This window comes from Melospiza melodia, chromosome 16, assembly GCF_035770615.1.
Source record: "Melospiza melodia melodia isolate bMelMel2 chromosome 16, bMelMel2.pri, whole genome shotgun sequence".
Classification (NCBI taxonomy): domain Eukaryota; kingdom Metazoa; phylum Chordata; class Aves; order Passeriformes; family Passerellidae; genus Melospiza; species Melospiza melodia.
This window is the reverse complement of record NC_086209.1, coordinates 3,508,316-3,533,056: the sequence shown is the minus strand read 5'-3', so window position 1 is coordinate 3,533,056 and position 24,741 is coordinate 3,508,316. Positions and strand designations below refer to the sequence as shown.

General features: G+C 48.5%; 1 protein-coding gene across 1 annotated transcript; it reads right to left on the bottom strand.

Annotated features, from left to right (window-relative positions):
• Positions 1–3,751: 3,751 nt before the first annotated feature.
• FGF16 (fibroblast growth factor 16) lies at positions 3,752–14,906 on the bottom strand. Its single transcript, XM_063170936.1, has 3 exons — positions 14,630–14,906; positions 8,344–8,447; positions 3,752–4,770 (listed from the first exon to the last, which is right to left on the bottom strand). Exons 1-3 carry the CDS (start codon positions 14,904–14,906, stop codon positions 4,525–4,527), a joined length of 627 nt encoding a protein of 208 aa, XP_063027006.1. The 3' UTR covers positions 3,752–4,524.
• Positions 14,907–24,741: the final 9,835 nt, after the last annotated feature.

Sequence of the window (24,741 nt, the reverse complement as noted above, 5' to 3'; positions counted from 1 at the left end):
GTGGTGTCTGAACCTCCCAGACCTGCTCAGGTGTCAAATAACCCCCTGTGCACCCTCTGTGCTGTGGAACCCACCCTGGGCACCAGAATAATCCCAAATGTGGCTCTGGCAAAGCTGTGCTGCTGTGAAGGGTCTGGACCAGCTCCTGCCCTGCTGTGTGTGGCTGGGGTGAGTGGGATGAGTTCATCCTGTGTGTGACCCTTTCATGCAGCCACAGCTCCTGTTCTGCTTTCCCCAGGGGTGGCTTGGGGGGCACTGGAGGAATCTTGGAGGGGGCTGTGGCCCCAGTGGGGACATTGCCCTGGAGAAGGGCAGGGGCTCAGGGAAGGTGGGGTCACCCCTTGGGTCTGATCTCAAACACCACCCTGGCCCTGTGTGCACAGACCCTGCTTGAGAATGAGACAGGAACTGGTACCTGAGGCACCCCTCAAACCCCGATCCAGGCACTCCAGCTGCTTTAGGAATTCAGTGTTCCCATTTCCCTGGGTTCTCCCCATGCCCACAAGCAGTGGAGGAGAGGCCCTGGCCGTGTCTGGTGTGGCGACCTGCCCTGCTCGGTGGCATCTCAGTGTGAGACACCTCCTGGCACAGCGAGGGAAGATCCTGAGAATCCCTGGAATTCACTTCCCAGGGCTCCTGCTCACCCCCAGTGCAGGTGTGAGGTGACAGCCTTGGTGTTCTCCACGATGAGAATTCAGCAGCTCTGGGCAGTTTTGGAGAAAGCAATGACCAGCCCTGATCCAAGGGGTGCAGGTGTCTTTGTGTCCACACCAACACAAACTTCAGCCCTTCTCCTTCAGGAATGCTCCATCCCTGGGTGTCCTTCCAGAAACATCTCGGCCAAACTCTGGCAGCAGCAGCAGCACATCTCTGCATGTCCAGCCGGGTGGGACAACACCAGGACACCTTCATTGCCTTCCAGCAGTTTCTGGATCTTCTGGATTTTTTCTGAGTTTCTGGATTCCCTCTGCAGTTTTGGGCTCTCCATCACTCTCTCCACAGGAGGTGATTCTTTGGGGCCTCTACTCCTTTTCCCCTTTGGAGAAAGGAGCCCCAAGCCAGGCATTCCACCCACAGGCAGCAGGGTCTCCATGGGGATGTCCCTGAGGGCACGTGGATATTGGGGCACTTGTATGCCAGTCTCCATCCAATCCATCCCTGTGCCCTGGATCATGAGCTGAAGCCAGGGAGAAAGGCACTGCTGTGCTTGGCTCCACGTTGGCCTCTCCCAGGCAGCTCCTCTCTGTTTCTGCACCCTCCATAGTGAGACTGCAGCATTTCCCACCTCCTGCTCTGCACAGCTGTCCCAGATAATGTTTCACAGAGCAGGCCCAGCCCTCCTGGGTGGAAGGAGAAGGTTGAAGAGATGCCTTTGTCCTGTTTGCTGTGGTGTTTCCAGACCCACAGCCTTGTGTGCAGAGCAGCTCTGGGCTCAGGGGTTTCTGGGGATCACAGCCACCCCCTGCCCCAGCCTTTGCCTCTCCTTCAAGAGAAGGTTTCCAGCTGGCTGTTGTGACTTTGAATCCCTTGGAATCTACATGAGCTGAGACCCCAAACACTGTTTCCTTTTGCTGACTTGGAAGATTCTGTTAGTTTCAAGCAACCCAAACGTGTTTTCCTCTCAAACTTTCCTAGCAAGGTCCATCTGCCAGCCCTGTGACACCTCCAGGCCAAAGGAGCAGTTGGAATCTTGAGGTGGGAAACAGCTGGATCAGGGTGACAGGATGGGGTGGAGAGATGAGTGTACCCACACAAACCCACTGTGCATCACAGCCCCCTCCTGTGCCACTCAAAATGCACCCCATGTCTCTGGTGGCTCCCTCTGCTGCTGTTCAGCTCCCAGTTTACTCAGGTCACTCACATCTTCAGCTGCTTTGCTGAACCAGAACCAAACAATGCAAATTCCTGTGAAAGAACCATTTGGGTGGGAATTAGCAGTGCTGAATTCCCCATTTAGTGAATGCCCCACACAGGACAGGACAGGACACCAGCCTTTACCAAGGGGTTTCTAGTAAATTCTTTGTGGATTTTGCTTTTTGCAAGTATGAGTTTTTTGAACCCAGATCCTGCAAAAGTGTTTTACAGCATCCCTGGTACCTGTGTGTCCCTTTGTGGCAGGAGGCTGGGTATCAGAAGAACAAGTCCAGCATTGCCCCCATGGGCCAAATCATCTCCCTTTGGAGCTGGAAAAAAATGTACTTGGCATTGCTGAGATCAGGTTTGGACCTTCATTTTGAAAAGGAGCAGGATCTTAACCACCAGATTTATCTTCAAGCACAACAGAAAGCCCTGGATGGAAGAAGCAGGATCATCCCAGGGGGCAAGCAAGGCTCCAGGGCTGAGGGATTTCCCTTGATGCAGGGGAAGGTCAAAAGTGCACCTGAGGACGCGTCTCGCGAGCGATGGAGCTCCCGGCACGGCAGCCGGGGATGAGATGTTTCAGCAGTGACTCAGAGGAAGAAGCTAAATAAACTCTTTTTATTTCAAACACAGGATTAAATTCCTTCATGTCTGGATCATTGAAGGTAAAGCTCCTGTAATCTCCTCATTGCCAACCCCAGCCTGTTGTCTGATGGCTGCTGGACCTGCTGGGACAGCGAAGGGACGTGGGAGGTGGCAGCAGAGAGGGTGAGAGACAGTCAGGAGCAGAGCTGGCCTCTAGAGCTGCTGCTCCATTAGTGATGTAGCTCGTGAAGAAGCTGGTGTGGATCATCTCTAGGTCAGTGAAAATGTCCTGGGAATTCACAGGCTGGAGATGAAGGAGCTGAGGTGTTACCATGAGTGTTTTGCAAGGAGGAGGTTCAGAAACAACACTGTGGACAAAGCTTTGTGATAAGGAGAAGCCAGAGCCAGCACAGCTGCAGTTGTTCAGGTTTTTGCACACTCCAGAGAACCCTGCTTGCTGTTAGCCTCTCCTTGTTCTGCAAAGTGCCTGTGCCTCTGCAGCCACACGCTCCTGCTCCCACTGTGCTGAAATCCCTCTCTGCTGGCCACAGGGCACAGAACACCAGCTGGCATCACTGCTGGAAGCTTCCCTGCAGGTCTGTGACATCGCAAGCAGGCAGCAAGGGCAGATGTGGCACAAGTGTCACTTGAGGGCCTGTGCTGGCACAGCCAAGCTCCCCCATGAGTGTCCCTGGCCTGGCCTGACTGGAGGAGAGCTCTGCTCCCTGGCACTGTTGGGCACAGCTGGGAATATGGGGCTGGCTCAGGGCTGCCAAATGTCATCAGGTTTGCAGCTGGAGGCAGAGGAAAGGTGACAGGACTGTGGGACCAGGCAGCTTCTGCAGAGGGAAATGCCACACAGCCATGAAGATCCCAGCACTGCCTGCAGCAGGGGGTCACCCTCATCCACGGTAACTGCCTAAAAGTGACAGGGTTTGGAATTGCTGTTGTTGCTTTCTATTTCTCCATGGATTTTTCATGGTGCTGCAGGTAAATCTCATGCAAGATGTGATGGTTTTATTGCAGGACTGAAGGGTCCATCCAAAACACAGCAGATGCTTCAATTGTTTGTCCTCTTGGCTTTGAGCAGGACAGTAAATCCACAGGGATGCCTCATGCTCCAAGGAGACCGAGCTGGTGTTTCCCAGACCTGAGATTTGATGTCATCTTCCTGCAGGAGTTTGGGCTTAGGTAATTGATCTTTACTGCACAAAGCCCTTTCAGAGGTGGATTTATTGTTCATGTTGCTGGGGAAATACCAGGTTAGTTGTTGAAGAGTGCCAAAAAAAAGGGCTAGCGAGAAATCTATAATATAAAGACAATTTTATTGCCGATAAGCTCTTAAAACTCATTTTTTTTTTCCTGTTTCAGTAGGACCTTATTCTTCCTGATGAAAATCCGGTCATAGCATCTCTCATTAAAAATAAAATTATTTTGAAATAAATAAATATATAAAATAAATATCATATACATTTTATAAATAGTTTTGTCCTTATGCACAGTATCCATGCTTACATCTGAATAATGTTCCTTGCCCCATTCCCACCCCAACAGCAGGAAGAACCCCACAAATCAGGACCAGTCCATGGAGCATCATCCATGTAGCAAACTCCCAGGCTGCTTAAGCAGGGCACCACTCAAAGGCTTTTCCTTAGCAGGGAACTATCCCAGCTCAGCAGCAACATCTGCAGCAGTTCTGTGGTCTTTGTTTTCTTTCCTTCTCTTCATTTTTAGGTTGTTTTGGGGCTTTCTTTTCCCCAGTGATCATGTTTGCTCACCTGCTCGTTCCTTTAAGCAACCATAACATTGAATATTCAGCCTCTCTTGTAGCAACCGGGTAACGAAAGTGAACGAAAATGGAAGATTAAATGTAGGGTTCCCTCCCTTGCCCTACCCCCGCCCCATAAATAACCCAGGTTCGATATACACTGGAAACAAGGAGGAACAGCAGTGTCTGAATTCAATGTAAGTGCTTCCCTAGGTCATCTACTCTTACAGGAATGATGGAATGACTAGTAATAGAGCGCTCTGGGAAAAAGCTCGGGAGCCCAAGTATGTACACTGCCACTGCAGGAGCCATCACCTGTAGTGGAAGAGGTCTCTGTACATGGCAGGGATTTTGGCAGGGTCCACAGGCCGGGGTAAGAAGTGGGTGAATTTCTGGTGTCTCTTAGTCCTGTACCCCTCGCGGGGGGAGCCGTCCTTGTTGAGGGCCACGTAGTACTGGCGCTCCGAGTCGGGGTGCTTGTACAGCGTGGACGCGTACGTGTTGTACCAGTTCTCCTCAAACTGCTCGCGGAAAACGCACTCCCGGCTCAGCTTCTTCTGCCGTGGGGAACAGAGACACTGGTGTCAAAGAGGCACAAGAGAAAACATTGCCACCGTTCCTTAATTTGTTTTTCTAGTGTTTTCCCCACTGCCTTATCCTGGCTACCTGAGGATGAGGACTGTGCTGCTGGGGATGAGAGCTGGAAATGGGCACAAGTCAACACCCAAGGACCTCTGGAGTTGGAGGAGGAAGGAGATAAAAGCAGAAGGTGGGCATGGATTTTGCAAAGGTGCTCTATGAGTAAATCACACAGGCACACAACAAAGCCCCAAACCTGTCCAGGTGTGAGTTGGAGATTGCTGGGGTGGTTGTGCCACCAGGCAGGGACACATCCCCCTGTAGCAGCCCCCTCTAAGGTACCACACACCCCAAATCCCTCTTTTGGATGGGAGAAGCAGCAGGCAGCACGTCTGAAAGGTTCTAAACAGGAAAGCAGGAGCAGGCACTGCTTTGGAAGTTCAGGGCACACAGGTGGGTGAACTGAGATGGGAATGAAAGCATTGCTCAGGATTTCCCCTCCTGGAGTGGCAGTGAGCTGTGATGGGAGGGATGTGGGATGTCAGACCCCAGGGATCTTTAGGGTGGTGACAGGTGATGTGATGAGGGTGTGTGGCTGGTGCATCCCACGCTGGCATGGGGGGACAGATGGCACTGGTGTCACCACAGCCACAGCCAGCCTTCCCATCCAGCCCTTACAGCTGGGGGCTCTTGGCTGTTTGATGATGGACCTTTCATTTATGTCCAGTGCTCCTTCCCTCTCCCTCCCATCTCCATGTGCCTGGCTGCAGTGGGGAGCAAGGCTGTCCCTCTGCCCCACAAGGACACAGGGGGCTTTGCCAGCCCTGCTGTGCTGTCACAGAGGGTCCAGCCATCCCATCCCATCCCATCCCATCCCATCCCACAGGGGTACTGCCAGGGTGACTGGAGCCCTTTCAGCTGAAGGGCAGCCTGCAAATGTAGAGTGCTCTAGTATTACAGCCACTGTCCCTCCACTGTAAACTATCTGGGCAGGGAATGTGTCCCCTCTGAGGCACACTGAGTGCTCAGTAAATGTTACTGCTTGCAGTAGATGTGTTTTGTAACACAATCCAGGAGCTCACCTGTGCTCAGAACCTGCTTTCAATGTTTTGCTGCTAATTAAATAAAGCCTGAGGTGAGTTGTGAGCCCTCCAAAAGTCCTAGGCCACAGCCTTGGCCATCTGAGACCCAGGGAACTGCAGGCTTCTCTTCCCAGCTCTGTCAATAAATACAGGCTGTTTTTTTTTTCCTCCTCTCAGATGCCATCTACTTGGAATATGTTGGAACCTGATGACTGCCTGAACTCTGGCTGCTGCTTTGCCCCCATTCCCCCGTGCTGCACTGGGCAGTTTGGAGTACAGTGCTTGTGGAAAATGTTTGGCGAGTCTGGGGTGATTCTGCAAGGTGTGATTTATTCCTTTCCAAGCCCTGGGATGTCCCCACTGAACCTGACACCACACAGGCAGCAGGCAAGGTGCTGCCTGGGAATTTTGCTGCCCTAAGTATTAGTGGCATTTCTGAAATCCTTGGGGAGCTTTACAGCAATGCTGGCACGAGGTCAACAGGGACAGGCGGAAAAGCTCAGTGTCCTGAGGGGACTCCACGTGTCGCTGTGGGGATGGCTGGCCCTGGCTGCATCAACACAGGCATCAGGCAAAATTGGCACAGAGGGAAATAATAAACTTGCTGAAAATTTAAAAATACCGCTGTACTGTGATCTCCCAAAATACCATTGTAATGCTAATGCTGTTGTCAGGCGCTGTTTTATGGACCTTTAATTAAGAATACTGTAGTGGCTTTTGAGTTCCAAAAGCCATCATTGTACAACCCACGTGTCCCAGATTTTAAAACTCCAGGGTTATTTGGGGACCTGGCTTGTGATGCCAGCAGTTTGGAGCAGCCTTTTGAGTGTGTCCCTGCAGTGTCCTGCCTGGTGCACAGGATCCCAGAATGGTTTGGGTTGGAAACAACCTTCGAGATCACCTCATTACAGACCCCTGCCATGGGCAGGGACAGCTCCCACGACTGTCTTCAGGTCAATTCTGTTTCCAGATTCAGTGCAGTAAAATGTTACCCCATTTTTGTTTCTGTGTTGTAACATGAACACGGGATCTAGAATTTAATTAACCCATCATGAAACTCGATTCACAATCAGAGCTGCAAGGTTTGAAGGCAAAGGGGGGGGATGCATGGGCTCATGTTCTCCAGCAGGCACGAGTGAAAGCTGAAACTCCAGGAGCTGCTGAGCAGCCTTGGAGTTTGACAGGAGAGGTGCTGCTCTAGCTCTGCTTTCTGAAGTGTGCTTCAGGAGATTTTGTGGTTTATGGAATCCTGGTGATTTTTCCTTTTTCTATTTTGCACATTTTTTATTTAACCACTCTCTCTGCATTTCTGTGCTGGGCAGAAGCTGTTACAGAAGTGAGGTGGGAAAAGAACAGTTATTGGTGCATGCAGTATTTGATGATCAGAGAATTACAGTGGTTTGGGTTGGAAGGGACCTTAAAGTTCATCCCTGCCCTGGGCAGAGACACCTTCCACTATCCCACACTGCTCCAAGCCCCATCCAGCCTGGCCTTGGACACTGCAAGGGATGGGGCAGCCACAGCTTCCCTGGACAACTATCTCATACAAACATCAGCAGCTGTGTCTTAAATGGTGGAAGGGTCTGTGGCAGTCTCAGGTGGAAATGGGACAAGGAAAAATGATCTAAACTTGTGGTTTGCCAATCAAAGGTTTTCTTACAGCTTCTGTGTATGCAGAGTACATGAGTTTTAACTTGTACACTGAAGCTTATCTGATGGTGAGAGGAAGTGCTGCCTTCTGCTTTGGTTTAAAACTGGTTTATTTGATTTCATTTTATTTTTACTGTGATCCACCCTTAATTGAGCTAAATAATTAGGAACTGAGTTAAATTAACCTGTAGGAAGCACCTCTGCCCAGCTGTTAAAACCTGGCATTTTGACTGTAAGTCATAACACTTAACGAGTTTACACTTGGGGTTTTTAGTCAAAACATGGAAAATTTTAGCCTGAAAATGGCACTTCTAGGAAACCATGAACAGCAGCCCTAAACTCCTAAAAGGAGTTACAGAGAATTTTACAATAACACTCAGGCTACAATTTCAGCTTCTGTTGGTTAAAGAGCCATAATACAAAGACAAGACCTGCAGATAGATAGGTGCAGACCAGACCATGAGAGGTGAACACAACTGACGTGTAACTCAGGCTGGGAAAACACATTAACAAACATGGCTTTTTGCTAAATGTCCCCCTGCCTTTACCTGGCCATTGCCACACCATTTCTGAAAGGCAAAACCTCAGTGTGATGTCTGGGGGCTGGGCACCACTGGGGGCTCCCACAGCAGGAGTGAATCCTCCCTCAAACAAAATTTCCTAAATATCATTTATGTTAAAACAGCAGTGGCATCAAAGGTAGGATGGAGATCACTGGCACCCCAAGGACGTGGAGGGCCTGTGCCAGAGCAGCTTGTGGCACAGCTGAGGCCACAGGCTGCAGTGGGACAGGGTGCAATCAGCCCAGCCTGAACTTACCGACCCATAGAGCTCGCCTCTCTCATTCATGCCGAGGTAGAGTCCGGAGTCCACCCCACGGATGCTCACCAGCCCCACTGCCAGGCTAATAAACTCCAAAATCCCTAAAAAAGAAAAAAAACACCTGCAAATCATACAGAGAAAAAAAAAAAAACAACACCAGGCTCCAGCAACAAAAACAAATCAGCCATTCCCAGTAACAATGCAGTTCTTAACTCTATAGTTCCATCTGTGTGCAATCTTCTGATTTCCAGCCTGGGCTTCTCCCCCCCATTGTGAATTTGAGTTGCCTAAGAGGGATTGTCTTTGCTAATGAGAAAAGCTTTGCAAGGTTTTGCTAGTTTGGGTTTGGATTTTTTTCATAATTATCACCAAGAAGACAGATGTAGAAACTTGGGCCTGGCCACTAGCAATGTCAGAAGGCTGTTACCATGCCAGGTTTTATTCTTCACTAAAACTAGTGTTGTTTTGTCTTCTAGAATAAGATGATTGTCCTACAGGTTTTAAAGTCATGGGTTCAGTAAAAAGAAATGAAAAGCACTAGAAGAGATGTCTGTGAAGACTGTCTTCATCCTGACACTCCAGTGGGATACTTGTAAACCCAAAATGTATATACAAGCCATAGGGATAAAATCCAGCTACAAAGCATACAGGTTAAAAATGCATCTTCCTCTGCAGCCTTTGGAGCCAGGGCAATGCCAGTCCATTCTCCATCACCCCCTGCCACTGTTACTGCCAGAATCTGCCCTCTGTGTCCTGCTGCCTGTCCCAGCCTCCTGCCTGTTCCCAGTCCAGCAGCATCTGTCCCAGCCATCCCTAGCCCTGCAACAGCAACTGTTTTACCCATGGGCTGCAGCCTGCCATGATGGTGGCAGCCTCATTTCCTCTGGAAAGGAACAGCAGGGTCTGGCTGCTGCACCCCCACAGCTGCAGCTGTTTCAATGGGGGGAAGACTTGTAACAGGAGAACCTTTGGTGAAGCACTTAAAAACAAGCAGCCCCTACCTAACACCACAAGTGGTGGGGACCTTCAATCTTCCCAGGAAGCATTTCTGAAAGGAGTGGTGGGACTGTGTTATTATGGATTTCACACACCACCTATGTAGAGATCACGGGCAGTTTTGCCAGTGTCCAGTACGGGATTAATTAGCTGGGAGGCAGAAGGAAGAGGCTTTTCCTCATCTCATCTGATGTCTCCATTGACTGGAAGGGAAAGTTGCTCTAACCTTTAGCATGGCTCCAGCTCTCCTAATTTAGCTCCCAAAACATCCAGCCCTGGGCAATTGATGCTCTGATCAAGTTACCTCCCAGAGCTCCTCTTAAAAGTATTGCCTTGGTTTTAAGGCACCGCGTGACAAGCGGCCACCTGAGCCAGCTGACTTCAGTGGCAGCCACAGCTCTGGGTCACCCTCCAGCCTGGGGCATGGATGTGACACTCTCAGATGACACTGCATCACTGCCTAAAACAGGACAGCACAGACAGCCATGGACACCCCTGACCCACTTAGTGCAGTGCAGACTCATGGCCAGGTGCTGGCAGCCAAGCTGGCTGCAGGAATTCCTCCCTACCCTCAGACCTGTCCTCCCTTTCCTCTGCCTGCTCTGGGGCTTCTAACCCAGCCCTCCCTGGGTGCTAGGGGACACAAAACATGGACTTGGGAGTGGCAAGGCCTGGAAGCAAACAGGGAAACAAACACCACAAAGCACACTTTATGGACCAGAGCAGATATTTTACAGGCTAAAATATACCCAGCTACACATCCTGGCCTCGGACACATCCTGCCTGCAGAAACATCAGAAACAGGCAGCACAGGCAAGGAAGGCAGCCTTTCCAAGCCAGACAGACACAGACCCTGGCTCTGCTCTCCTCAGTAGCTGTTGTGGTTTCTTAGCTGAAAAGAATCCCAAACAGGGAGGAGAGATGTGCAGATGAGGGGTGGTTTCCTCCCTTCACTACCCACCAGTTCTGACAGGAGGGAGTTACTGAACTGCTGAGTGCTTTTTCCCATCTGCAGACCAGAAATTAGCACAGCCACTATTTGAAAAAGAGGGAGTGAGGAAAGATGTACAACTACAAGGAGTGTAAAAAGTAAAGCAGGAATACACAGATACACCCAGGAATGAGGGAGTGTTTCCCAGGCTGGAGACAAAAGAATAGTCAAGTGAAACATGTCAAGTAACTGGAGAATGGTTAGATGGACCTTTCTGTAGGTATAGACACAGTCCTTAGCATCAGCACTTTTTTTGTCTCCTGTCACTTCTGAGAAGCAGGAAAATGTTGCTGGTTCCACTGAGAAACTGAGGGATGTCTACAGCAGGGGAACCAAGATCTTTTCTTGAGTATGCCCACACGCATGCTCTGTATGAAGCGCATCAATGCAGGTCTCCAAAGACCTGGGAAGGACCAAGCCAGGAGCAGCATCAGCATCTTCCTTCTCTGAGCAGGAATGAGATATCCCTCACCTGGTGCAGGCTGGGTAGATACGGGTTTTTGCAAATGAAATTTCTTCCAAGATGTGCCCATGACAATCTCTTCTGACAACATCCCTTGTAGTGCTCCTCTTTTCTGATCTCTGAGTGGCACTTAGAGACATGCATGGAAGATGACTATGTTGAAAGAGCATTAAGAACGTAACTTGAACCCACAAAAGTCAGGAGACAGAGTGAAGGCTGAAAATATGTGGGCGGATATCCATCCTGTCCTTAACTCACTCCAATTCTAGACAAAATTGCAGCTTCGTACATCTGATCCCCAGCAGCACAGGGAGTGGCCACTGGGGCCAGCTCAAGAATTCTCTTTCCAATTGTAGCGGTGTGTTTTTGTGGTAGAACATGCCTTTGTTTTTTTCTTTTGCTTTCTTTTTTTCTTTCCCCCAGGACTTGCCACTTTTTTTTCCTCACTTTGATTATTCATTCTCTTTGTTCCTTGAGTCTTTCCAGATAAGACTTGGAGAGATTTGATTAAGACTCTGACTGGATTCATTTACCACTAAAGCACTGAATAATCTCCTGAGCTTTGCCATGGCCAGACCCACACACTCTCGCCTTACTCTAAACCATCCCTCAAAGAACAATTCAGCTCCTTGCACCTGTCTCTTCTTACATGACTGTATTCAGGAGCTGGGGTACAGAAACATCAGATGTTGTATTAATGGCTACAAACCTAAAGCTTCGGCTAAAAACCTCAACAACTGTTCAGCAACAGGTGCACTATGGTCTGAATGTCAAAATTACAGTCAAACTTTCTCTGGAGGTCTCAGCAGCTTCTCTAGGAATCTGTGTAACATATCCATGAGCAGGTTTGTACCCCAGAAGAGCTTTGTTTTCTGCCTTTATTCATCTGCAGTGCAACCTCAAGGCCTCTTTCCCTCCTCCACTGCAGTGAGTAGCACCGTTGGGTTCACTTCTTTAATGCTGCTGTAAAAGAGATGTGAGGCAGAAAAGGAGCAATTCCTCCTGGCAGGGATTTTCCTGGCAAATTTCTCTCAGTTTCATTCTGAGCAGGATTGTCATAGGGGTGCTAATGTCAGTCCAGACCCCCTCCAGATTTTGATCGTCCTTTATTTCTTTGCAGACAAAGGTTCAGAGTAGATGCAGTGACAGAGATACATTTTGGAAAACACTTTATCCTTTTGGGGGTGACCTTGCCAGAGCTGCCAGTTGAGAGAGTGAATTTGGGCACTTCTGTAGTGTAAGAATGAGCTTTCTTCCAAGAAACCTAGAGGGCATTTCCACAGTTTGCATTAAAGCTCCTCTAGGAAAAATAAGCTGCACTCCATTGTTCTTGCAAGAATCTGTGTTTTTAGAAGTATAAAATATCACATTCCAGAAGACAGGTGTGATTTAGGAAAGCTCCAGTCCTTGATAGATAAGAGGCAATAATTCCAGTGATTGCTCAGGCAGTGGGGGTGGATGATGCCAGCACCTCCCCGTGTCCTACAGTCACACCCCCAAATGCTGTGGTACAATAGAATCTCTTCTTTTAACCCTCATTGTTGGGACCTTGGGACTGTTCTGCATCAGGGGGCTTTGGCTGTTTCCCTCTCTGGAAGATGTGGATGTCTTGCACATCTGGTAGCTTTTGGGATGGCTGTGCATGGGAGGGTGCAGATACCGCCTGTCTATTCCTGAATCCCTTCCAAATTAAGAGACAGGGATGCCAAGTCTGCTTCTACCCAACATCCCACCTGCAGCTGGACATGTGCCTGGGCTGGGCATCACAGCCATCCATGGAGCACCTTAATGATCTGCTCATGGTACCAGCGGGCACCTTCCAGCCACGTGGGCTTGATCCTGGATTTCTAAGTATTTCTCCAGGTGCTTCAAGATTTAAGGCAGCTTTAAAGTGCTTCCCTGAATCCCTCATCTACCTCTGCACCCCTCACCACAGCTTTGGAGTCCCCAGAATGGCTCATGCTGCCTATTCCTGTTATAAGTTACTTCTTTCTAACTGTTGCATGCAAAATTTAGGAATGCATCGATACATGACATCCTAATATGAACCATACCAGTAACATTGGAATTTAAATATTCATGGCTACTGAACACAGATGGTGAACACTGTGTGCCAATGCATTATTGCTTTGAGTCTCTGCTGAAGCAAGGCTTAGTCCAACTTGATCTGAACGCAAGGATTCCAGTCTAATCCTTTGGGGCTTTGTCTTGCAATTACAACAAATAACTATTTATTTTACACCGCCTCTGGGAAAAGCCTGAAGCAGAAAACTATAATATCTGAAGTCTGGTCTAGTTTACGGAGCTGGATGTGGACTGCTAAAACACTTAGGGAATGCCAATGTTTCGATTTATTGAAATCACTGTGTGACTTAAACTTCAGCATGCAAAATCCATGAAAAGTTTTAGCAGGTCTAACATATTTTTTCCAAGTTGGAAAATATACTTGCTTTACTCAATCTTTATAAAAAATGGATCTGAAACAAATGCTTCCATTTGAAACTGGCCGTTTTGCTCTACAAAGGTAAGGAAAAAGAACTGATAGACTAGAAACACTACGTGGCAGCTTGAACTACAACCAACCAGATGTAATGGGTTTGCTTTCAACTCTTTGAGCGTGGAAACCCATCGTGTGTTACAGCATGAAAGGTTAAAAGATGGGTGTTTTCAGAAGGTAATTAAAGAACGCTCGCCCCACGAGCATATTAGTACCTGACTCTGACCCGCGGGTTATGACTTTCTTGTTGATTTAGGCAGGGACATGCCATGCACACACCTGGTGTTTATGGAAAGATAAGCTTCCCCAATTGTTCCAAAAACCTGCCTTACACCTCCAACAATAGCAGTGGCAGCACTTCCCGGAGTATCAGAACTGACTGCTTGCAAACAAGTAAAGGCAAAAAAAGAATTCCTTTCACCGAGGAGTTAAATCACTTGAAAACTATAAAAAGTCTTGTGAGCACGACTTGCAACCTGTTGACAACATAACTGAGATCACTGGCATGGGACTTGTTGATAGCTTATGCAGACACCTGCACTAGATGCTGGAGTAGCGGGAATTTCTCTGACTGTGCTCAAACTGACTGTACTCTTTCGCCTGTGGCTTGGGATGCATTTTTTGAAGATTACATATAGTCTCATTAGAGATCACCACTCTTGTATGCCACTGATACAGGCACGGCATTCTTCCAGCTGCATCCCGGGCAGCAAGGTAAATCCACGGTGCTCTGCCTATTGTTCCATCTTCTTTCTTTCCGAGGTCCCTTAAGTGTTTTTCCCTCTTCAGCTTCCCCCTTTCTTTCCAACAACCCTCCCAAACCCAGCTCCCGACACCCCTCCAGCCAACAGATCCCTGCCCGCTATGGGGAGACGCTCTTCTAATCAAAGTCATGCATGTAAAAGAAAGCAGCTCACAAATATCTGCAAATGCCGGAAAGAAGGAGGAGTTAAAAAAAAAAAAAAAAGAAAAAACTAAAAAAAAGCGAGGAATTTCTTTTTCCAACCTAGGAATTTCCAAGAAATTCCTACGAGGAACGTCTCTGTTTTGCCTCCCTCACCACTAACTTCAGAGGCAGAGCTAAAGCTGGTCACCCTCCTCTTTTTTTTCTTTATTAATTTTTTTTTCAGTTTTTCTTGCAAAGGCACGTTTTCGTGCACCTGCAGAAAGGCTGAGTGCCGGGAGAGTAGGAAATTGGAAATAAAAACTCCCGCATTGCTGGGGAGTGAGCGCATTTGTTTAGGAGGCCAATTATATCCGTCCCGGGATGATTTATATTAGCGGGGTAATTAGCTGTGCGCGCGGGGCACCTGCTCGGGCACCCCCCGGCCCTTACCGAAGCGGCTGTGGTCCTGCCGGGTGCCCTGCACCGTGCCGTTGGGGAAGATCTCCAGGTGGAAGCCGGTGCGGCAGTAGAGCTGCCGCCGCCGCAGGATGCCCTTGAGGTGAGCGAAGTCGGTGGGGGAGCCCCGCTGCAGCCGTCCCTCGATCTGCCCCAGGCGCTCGTTGAGGAAGCCGGGGGAGTCGGCGAGGGGCAGCCCGGCGCCCAGCGCGGGGGGAAAGCCGTGCAGGTCGGGGTCCAGCGCGCCCAGGAAGCCACCCACCTCGGCCATGGGCGCGGAGCGGAGCGGCCCCGGGGGCGCGGGCAGAGCGGCCGCTCAGAGCGCGGGCTGCGGCCGCCCGGCCCCGCGCTGCCGGCCCCGGCCCGGCCCCGCGCCGCCCGCGCCTCCCATCGCTGGATCCAGTGTCCCGCCGTCGGATGCGAACTGCACTTTATATACGTACACACTCCCCTTACATTGACATATTGGATATTTAAATGCAAGCCACACCTCACTGGCATCCCCTTTGGCTATTGCTTCCCTCCCCCCCCTTCTCTGATGCATTTGGCTTTTTTTTTTCCTTTAAAAAAAAAGGGGAAAAAAAGAGCCCGCTTCACTCCCTCTTTTATTATGAAAAAAAATGGCAGGAAAAAGCTACACATCGCAGTGAGGCGTAACAGCTCTTGGCAGGTCCCCGCCAGCCGACGATGAAATCATGGAGCCCCCGCACGCACCCGCTCCCGCACGGCCGGCAGCCCCGGCCCCGATCCCGGCCCTGCCCGGCCCCGCAGCCGCGACCCCAGACCCCGCACGGGCCGGGTCGGTCGGAGCCCCCGGGTCGGTCGGTGGCCCCGGGGCTGTCGGAAGCCCCAGGTCCGTCGCTGCCGCCACCGCCTCAGCCCCGAGCGTGCCCCCACCCGCCACCCCCGGAACGGACACGGTGGAAAAAAACAACACGTGAGGAGAGGGTCGAGACGCGTTTTTCAGCCGAAAGTGTAATAACGGAATACGATCTTTCTGAAAGCCGATCCCACGGGCTATACGGCCGGGTTACAGCCGCCGGGAGGGGAGGGAGCCCGCGGCGGGGCCGGGCAGTACCGCTCGCTCTCCCTCCCCACCTTCCCCATGTTGGAAACAGGTGTTTCCGCGCTCTCCCGGCCCGCCGACACCGTATCTGTGCCGGCAGCTGCGGCCGCGCTGCAGACAGACGGAGCCGGGCGGGGCGGAGCGGAGCAGGGGAACCGGCGGGAAGCGGGCACAGACGGGCCGGGAGGGACCCTGGGCAGGGAGCGCCCCCGCCCTGCCCGGCAGGCGGCGCTGCTGCTCGCGCCGCGCCGCCCCGGGGCGCTGGGCCCAGCGCGGGTGCTGAGGGTGCCCAGGTGGGCCCGGGGCTGGGATTGTCGTGTCCATGGAGCGGGGTGTCGCCCGCGCCCTCTGCCGTGCCCCGCCAGGGAGAAGAGACCCCACAAACAAATAACCGCAAGCACCCAAAACTGCCCTCAAGCCACCAGCCCGCTCTGCTGCAGAGGCTCCCACGGGTGGCATCAGCGTGCAGAGCTGAGGCATCGGTGATGCCCACTTCAGCGGGTACCCCACACGGGTCTCCTCTCAGCAGGTCCCCCTCATCTCAGCGGGTTTGTTCTCTTATTTGGTCTCTTCAGCAGCTCTCTCTGCAGTGTGTCTCTCCTCTTAGCGATCTCTTCTCCATCAAATCTTCTCTCAGAAGTTCTCTTCTCTCAGTAGGTCACTTCTCAGCAAGTCTACCATGTGGTGGAAGAGAACTCAGCAGGTCTGTCACTTGAGAAAGTCTCTCCCTTCCAGTGGATTTTCCTTCAGGGGTTTCCCACCTCAGTGGGTCCATCCCCTCCTCAGGTCTCTTTCCTCAGAAAGTCCATCCCATGGCAGATCTAAGCCCTCAGCAGGTCTTTCCCCTCGGAGAGCGTCTGCCCTACTGTGGATATGCTCTCAGTGGGTTCCCGCCATAGTGGGCCTCTCCCCTCAAAGAGTATCTTCCCACTGTGGATTCTCTGAGGGTCCCTGCCATGGTGGGTCTTCCCTCTCCCCTCAGAAACAGTCTCCACCTCAGTGTGTTCCCCCCACTGTGAGTCTCTCCTCAGTGCATCTCTTCCCTCAGCAAGTCTATCCCATGGTCAATAGACCATCCCCTCAATGGGTGTCTCCCTCACAAGTAGATTCCTGCTCGGGGGTTCCCGTCATGGCAGATCTCTCTCCTCAGAGAGTGTCTCCCACACCGTGGATGTGCTCTTACCCCACCATTGTGGGTGTCCCCTGAGAGTGTCTCCCCTTAGCCGGTCTCTTCCTCAGCAAGTCTATCCCATGGTGAGTCTCCCCACAATGTGTCTCCCCCACAGTAGATTCCCCCTCAGAGTGTTCCTGCCATGGTGGATCTCTCCTTAGCATGCTTCTCCCCTCAGAAAGTCTCTCCCGATCAGGAGGTTCCTGCCATGATGGGTCTTCCCTCAGTAGGTGTCTCAGCTTGAAGAGTGTCTCTCTCACAGTGGATTCCTCCTGCCATGGGGAGAAAATCTCTCTTCCTCAGCCGGATTCCTGCCATGCTGGGTCTCTTCCCCCTCAGCCGGGTTCCCACCATGCTGGGTCTCTCCCACTCAGCTGGGTTCCCACCATGGTGGGCCTCTCCTCCTCAGCTGGATTCCTGCCATGCTGCGTCTCCCCTCAGCCGGGTTCCTGCCATGCTGGGTCTCTCCCTCTCAGCCAGGTTCCCGCCATGGTGGGTCTCCCCTCAGCCGGGTTCCTGCCATGCTGGGTCTCTCCCTCTCAGCTGGGTTCCCGCCATGCTGCGCCTCCCCTCAGCCGGGTTCCCGCCATGGTGGGTTTCTCCCCCTCAGCCGGGCTCCCACCATGCTGGGTCTCTCCCCCTCAGCCGGGTTCCCGCCATGGTGGGTTTCTCCCGCTCAGCCAGGTTCCCGCCATGGTGGGTCTCCCCTCAGCCGGGTCCCGCCATGATGGGTCTCTCCCCCTCAGCCGGGTTTCCGCCATGGAGGGTCTCCCCTCAACGGGGTTCCCGCCATGGTGGGTTTCTCCCGCTCAGCCAGGTTCCCGCCATGGAGGGTCTCCCCTCAGCCGGGTTCCCGCCATGGTGGGTCTCTCCCCCTCAGCCGGGTTCCCGCCATGGTCTCCCCTCAACCGGGTTCCCGCCATGGAGGGTCTCCCCTCAGCCGGGTTCCCGCCATGCTGGGTCTCTCCCTCTCAGCCGGGTTCCCGCCATGGAGGGTCTCCCCTCAGCCGGGTTCCCACCATGGTGGGTCTCTCCCTCTCAGCCGGGTTCCCGCCATGGTGGGTCTCTCCCTCTCAGCCAGGTTCCCACCATGCTGGGTCTCCCCTCAGCCGGGTTCCCGCCATGCTGGGTTTCCCCTCAGCAGGTCTCTTCCCCTCAGTAAGGTGCTGCTCCCCACATCACCCCAGAGGGAGGGTTAAAATGGTCCCTGCTTGCAGGTCCTTTCCCCCAGCCCAGCCAGCGTTCTCTTGTGAAGACATGAAGGAAATTGTGATCCAGGGATGTGACAAACCTGCCCATGTGTCTCCAGTGGGTGAGGAGTTTGGTTTTTAAATGGAGTTTGGGGTGGTTTTTCTGTCAGAGCTGTGGCCATAAAAGGGGTGTTGATGCAGAATTTGACACATGAAGCCTTAAAAAACTTATGTTTTTTTATAGAAGTATAGGCTGTTTCAGAGGTAGTAAAATCTACCGAAGTGAGTTTGTTGACTATTTGTTTATCATGTTTGGTTACATGGAGATACCACTGTCTGAGGAGTTCAAGCATCCCAATGCAAAAATTATGGTTTTATTGCTGTAGTATCTGTATGAAGATTCAGGTGTGATGAGGTAACTGAAGGAAATAAATTGTGTTTTGGTGAAACTGACAGAGGTCCAAGATGGGGAGGAGCCAGACACAGCTGACAGGATTCCCCAAACCTGGAATTACTCTTAAGGATGTAATCCTGTAAAGGCTATGAATTGAATGCATAAGATTAATGTAAAGTGAATGATCCTACTACAATCAAAGACACTTTTCTGTGAAACCTGGTTTTGCTGATGTAAGTGTGAGGTTTGCCTGTGGATCCCTAGCAAATTCATGGTTTGGAATCCTTATTTCTGCACATGTCTGAGGGCTGATCCCAGGGGGATTAGGAAGAAGGAAGACCTAGTTTCCGCAGGGCAGGACTAGCCAAACTCTGCAGAGGCCTCTGCCACTGACTTCAATCTCCTCTGGATCTGTCTACAATATCCTTAAACCCAAATCCACACAAGCACTTAGTGGAACACTTAGGAAACTGAAAAAGGTAACAGAGTTCAATTACACTACAGTAAAATCCAAGATAAAGTAAAAACCCACAAACCTTCGTGCTTAACTAATGTATAACAAAAGCAGCACAATCCCCCATCCAAGCTGACATTCCTCACTTAACTCTCCTGATTATGGTCAGCTTTTGAAGTGTCCCGCGATACATTTTATTGAGAAATCCTACATGCTGCTACAACATGTTCTATTTAGGCACAACAGGATGTGGAAAAGGTATCTTTCTCATCTTTCTTTTTTTCTTTTTCTTTTTGTCTTTAATTTCCTGGTTTATTTATGTTTTTACTAAGCTGAGGAAAAAAGCAGAGATTTGTGCCCTGTGTTTTTGAAGCGAAACAGGGATGTATTTTAAGTACTGAAAGCTAGAATGACTCCTCCAAAAGCAGAAACAAGTTCAGTGATTTTTTTATCTATGACATAGAACACAGTTCTGCACTCAGTAATTTCTAAAAGGAGGACAAAAACTTATGCACAGTTTGTGTCACTGAACATAAGAGTGTTGCAAAATTAACTTTCTGCTCTGCTTTGTTTCAGTTGATTTTCAGTTCCCCCAAGTTTATTCTTTGATTACAGTGTGTATTGCCCACCTTGGGAACTAAAATGGCTACTGCCAAACTATTTTTTCAGTTTTCAGAAGAATTAGCAATGATTTTTATACAGTTTGCTAAAATACACCTTGAAGACTCCTTCCACATGCTGTGGAAGTGTACTTAGTGAGGTAGTAAAAATATTAATGGCATTTACTGTCAGAGTAATTTCTGTCCATGGAGAGTAGCCACATTTGGTGTCTGGCTATAAAATCAAAGGAAGAGCAGGACTAGGATCTGAACACTAAATAAATTAGAAAAGAATAAGATAAATAACTGCAATGAGCCAAGCCAGTATCTGAGCTACTAGATACTGCATATCCTCTGCCTGGGGCTATTCCATGTGGTACAGAAAAGAGCAAGACAGCTGAAATAATTTGAAGTAGCAATGGCCATGAATGCAAAAACAGACGTGAAGAATATCTGAGGAAAAGAAACAACAGAGCCTTGAGCTTTCATAAATAATACTTCTGCTTCCTTAGCACTTCCCACCTTGGGATCTTACAACAATCTATGCACACTAATTAATTAAGACACAACCAAGGTCACTGTGCAGCTCCTTTTCCCTGGACGGTCTCCTTTTCCACTAAGAGATGTGGTCCAAAGGATATTGATGGCTTTCTGTATTTGTTTGGGATTTTGGATGCATAGCAGCCCTGCTGGAGCAGAAGCTCTGACCAGGTTTCTGTATATCCAGAAACCAGACACGTCCACCGTGAGCCTTTCTGCCTTTTGTGGTGTTGTGACCATCTGTGCTGCACATGCAAGGAATGTCTGAGCTCTCCGGGCAGATAAACAGGACAATCTCCTTTGTGAGGGGGTGAATAAACAAATTTTCTTAAGGGGAGCAGAGGGTGGTTTATTGGTTTTTATCTTTGATTGGTTTTACTTAAGCTACTATTATTATTATCATTTTTGCAGTACCACTTCCAGGCCACAGACCCTGTTTGTGCTGGATACTGAGTTAAGAAGTGTGGTGTAACAAACCTGAGTGCTTGACCTGAGGAATCTCACTGCTCTGCCTTGTGGAAGGATTCCTACTGGAAGGCAACAGAATCTCCATCAAGGTATAGAACTAGGTGTAAAAGTATGGGATTTTCACACGTTTAGAATTGGTGGCAGAATGAAGGTAAGAGTTTAAGGGATAAAGGTCTGAACTTGCCTACCTGGGTCTTGGAATCAGATGCCTAAATAAATGATGTGACTTTCAAAAGAGGAAATACTCAGCTATTCCAGTTATTGATAGTTTGGTGTCAAACATGGATCTGTTTGTTTTAATTATCCCAGTATGGATCAACAATAAAAAGCAGAACTGTTCTGGCTCAACTCTGGCTCATGAAAACTCCTGTTTGGAGAGGATTGTTGTAGCTGAGATTTGCAGTCTTTAGGGGAACAAGTCAGGGACAAATATGGGCAAATGAACAGGGGAGCTTTGCTGACCCTCAGATAAGTTATTTTGCCATGGTTCTGTGCCTCTTGAAAATTGCAGGTTCCTTGGCATGGCTGAGGACAGGTTTGAATTCTGACTCAAACTATTCATGTTAATACATCTCCAAGTGTTGGATGCTGACTGAGGAATGGGGAAGGCTCCTTTCTTGGGGTAAAGTGGTGCATAATACTGTTGGCTCCACTTGTAACTTTCTTCTGGGGATTTGAGCTAGAATTACAGGACCACTGAGTCATTAGGCCCAGCAGCTGACATTTGGAGCTGGTTCTCAATTGGAGCTTGCCTCTTTTGCTGTAATTGGGGAATAAAAACAACTGCAGCTCCTCTCTGGAAAATACAGAATGCATGAAATTAAATGCAAGAACTGGTTCTGGTCCTCCTCAAATAAAAAATGCTGTCCTTTAAAATGTTACTCTTCTAAGTGTGCACCTTTTAACTGTAGCAGCTTTTTATGGAATTGTCCGTGACCATGGTGGGGTGTGTGTTTAAATTTGCATCAGTGAGTATTAGTCAAATACAAAAAAGAGTCACAGCAAAGTTCTGTCTAGCCCCACATCCTGCCTCTTGATAATGGCTAATAACTTGTATATGGAAAACAGGACGAGTATGGAGTGATACTTCCTTTGGTAAACCCTCCCAGCTTCCAGTGGTTTCTGGTTTAGAGACCTTCCTGAGCTGGAGGCTGCAGCTGTATCATTGTTGTTGATATTCCTTGATGGACCTTTTTCCATAAAATTGTCTAATCTTTTTTTTTAAAAACCCACTTGTATTTTTGGCTGCCATAACATCCCGTGGCAATGAGTTCCACAACATCATTAGGCATTGTGTGAAAATGAACTTCCTTTTGTTTGCTTTTGAACCCGCTTGCTGCCTGCCAGTTTGAGTTGGTGCCCTATTATTTCTGTTAAGAACACTTTAAAATAATCATTGCTGTTTACCTTTTCTGTGCTGTAACAGCTTGTCTAGAACTTGATTGTTATTATCCTTGTTTTCCATGTTGAAAGGCTCTGGCTTGCTTAGGTTTTCCTTGTGCTAAGGTTTCTAACACCTCATGTGCAGCTTTGGTACATTATGCTTCTTGCCCTTTCTGTGGCTTTGTATTTCCCCAGTTACTAAAACTGTGCTCAGTATAGAAGAGATGGGCATACTGTGGGTTTATTCAGAGGAATAATACCATTTTCTGCTTTGTTCTCATTCTTGTAAAAATTCCTAACAGGATAGTTTTCCCCAAATGCTTATAGCTGACACTGTGCTGGTCTTTTTGGACAATGATCCACTTCTCCAAGATTTCTTTCATTACTGGGAATAGAGGATTTAAAGTGTGGCAAGAATGGCTTTTTCCTCATCCATTATTTTTTATCCATGGACTTAAATTTACTATTTTAACACCCACTGGCTTTGTACCATTAGCCACCTACCCACAGCATTTCCAGATCATTTATGGATTGTGAAGCAGCAGGAGACACATCACAGACCCTGTTCTGAGTCTATAGGGAGCTCCAACATTCCTGACGTCAAACATTTCTTTCTCTTGGTTATGATCACCAGTTATGTCACTTATTCTGTCATTCTTGCAGTAAGGCTTGTTCATGACCTGGATTTCATACCAAAGTTAATGGCCTGGCAATTTCCCATGGGATACCTGTGGGGATCATCAGTTAATCCTCATAATATTGTGTTATTTTCATCTGTGCTGCTGCCTTAAATTAATTCTCCTTGCAAAATAGCTGTAGGTGTCTGCATTGAACATCAGTACAAAGATTCATTGAGTTTTCTTGCTATCACCTTTTCACCTGGGACTGTCTTTTCAATGCCTTAGGCAGCTCTTGGTGCTGTGACTGTTCAGACTGAGGCACAGATTTACACAGTGGAACAGAGGCTGTAATTTTCTGTGGTCAAGTTGCTTTGGTACTTTTGGCCCAGTATCTCTGTATCTGTCTTTAGGGATGACACTGCTTCTCTCATTGGAGACTAAAACTGAAATATATTGGTGTGTGAGGTGGAGTTAGGAATCTGAACTCAGGGTTATTCTAGAAGTGGATGATTAGATGGGACATCCTAAAATAAAGAATAGAGGGACAAAAAAGGGAAAAATAAAGTACAACCAAAAAACCCGTCTCCTACTTCTGCTGAAAGGCTCCAGTTTGTGCATTTTTGGTGACTGAGGCATTCCAGCTTTACTGCTGTTCATGTGAATAACATTACTCAAATTCCTTTGTACAGTACTGGGTTAATTTGTGTAGCATGCTTATAAAAAGACACATAAAAACTTGAAAAACATAAATAACTTGATTTGATAATTATTCTGTAATTATTCTTTTCTGTATATTAATTCAGTATACCTTACAAAATTTGTTCTTTTCTCTAATGAATCAGGTAATTAAAATGCAGCATTAAAAAAATGTCTTGGTACTTTGCAAACTTGGTTAAAGAAATGATAATTCCACAGTCAAGGAACCAACTGCCCCACAAATCATGATGCTTCATCTCTAGATCTCTGTGGAGAGAGGAATGAATGGGCTGAGAAGAACACTGTAAAGGTGTACTTGTGATGAGTTCTGCAAACAGCCAAAGGATAGAGAGGACACAGTAAAGAGAGCACAGATCTGCTTGCATCCCAAGACACCCACAGAAATGTTTGTTTTCAGGAGAGCCACTTGAGTTTCATAACATGAGCTTCCTTAAAATCTGTCCTGAGAAATCAGGAGTTAACAGAAGCCAGTTTCTATAGCCTTAACCTCTCATAAATGCAGTATTTAGTAATCACAGTTCTGGTAGACTGAGTTTCTTGTGAGATCTCAAAATGTTTATTTTACAGCATCCTTTGCTGTATTTGTGCAGCGTTGCTGTTGCCTTTCTCCAGATGGGAACATGCAGGAATGCAGGAGCCAGGTGCTTTGCTCAAGGACATGAGGATCTGTCTTGAGTGCAGTTAACTGGTGCCTTACTGGCATTGTGTTAGCTGTGCTTTGGTCTGAGCAGTCACCTGGATTGTGTTTGCTTCCTTTAGCATTCCTTAACTCCATGTCCTGCAAGGAAGTTAGCCTGAGGATGTGTAGGGTCCTGAGCAACAAGCAAAGTCTGGATTCTCAAACTTCTGCTTTAATAGCATGAATTATTTATAGCCTTGCTAAAATTTGGGGAAAAAATGAGGGGCATCTTCTCATGCAGTAGTGTTGGGAAATCCTGTTGTTAAAGTTTTCTAAAAGATTAGAAATTTCTCAGATATCTCCCTCAGCATTAAATTAGTCAAAATATGAAAATTCAAGTATCCTTCTCAAAAACTTGGGAGCATCAGTGTGGCAATGACTTTGAAGATTATGCTGGGGCTTTGGTTTAGTGTAGTTGGAGTCTGGTTCTGTCATTAGAAAAATTAGAATTAAATGAAAAAATTAAAATAACACTTCTGCAGCTTCCTTTGTAAACAAATCTGAAACCTTAAGGGCGGGAGAAGAACACTGTGGCTACCAACTGGTATAACTCATCTTAGGCTTCATAGAAGGAAATGATAGATCTCAGATATACACTACCTCACAGGAATATTGTAATGAAATCCAGACAGCTTCAAGGGAAAAACAAAACCTATTGATTTTAGTCCAAGGAAAGAGAGAGAAAAAGAACAGATGTGTGGAGTCTTCTGTCCACTCACTGCAATCTGTAGTGCCGACTTAGCCATTGTTTCTTCTCATGCTTCCCTCTGTAGAAATGCCTTGGTTTAGGCACCAAATGATTCAATTTGGGGTAGTAGAGAGGAA

Excerpts from the sequence above, each read along its gene's own strand:
- FGF16 (XM_063170936.1), bottom strand. The coding sequence starts at position 14,906 with ATGGCCGAGGTGGGTGGCTTCCTGGGCGCGCTGGACCCCGACCTGCAC. Across the intron at positions 8,448-14,629 it reads GCAGGACCACAGCCGCTTCG|GGATTTTGGAGTTTATTAGC; the intron begins GTAAGGGCCGGG and ends TTTCTTTTTTAG. Across the intron at positions 4,771-8,343 it reads GAGGCGAGCTCTATGGGTCG|AAGAAGCTGAGCCGGGAGTG; the intron begins GTAAGTTCAGGC and ends TCCCCACGGCAG.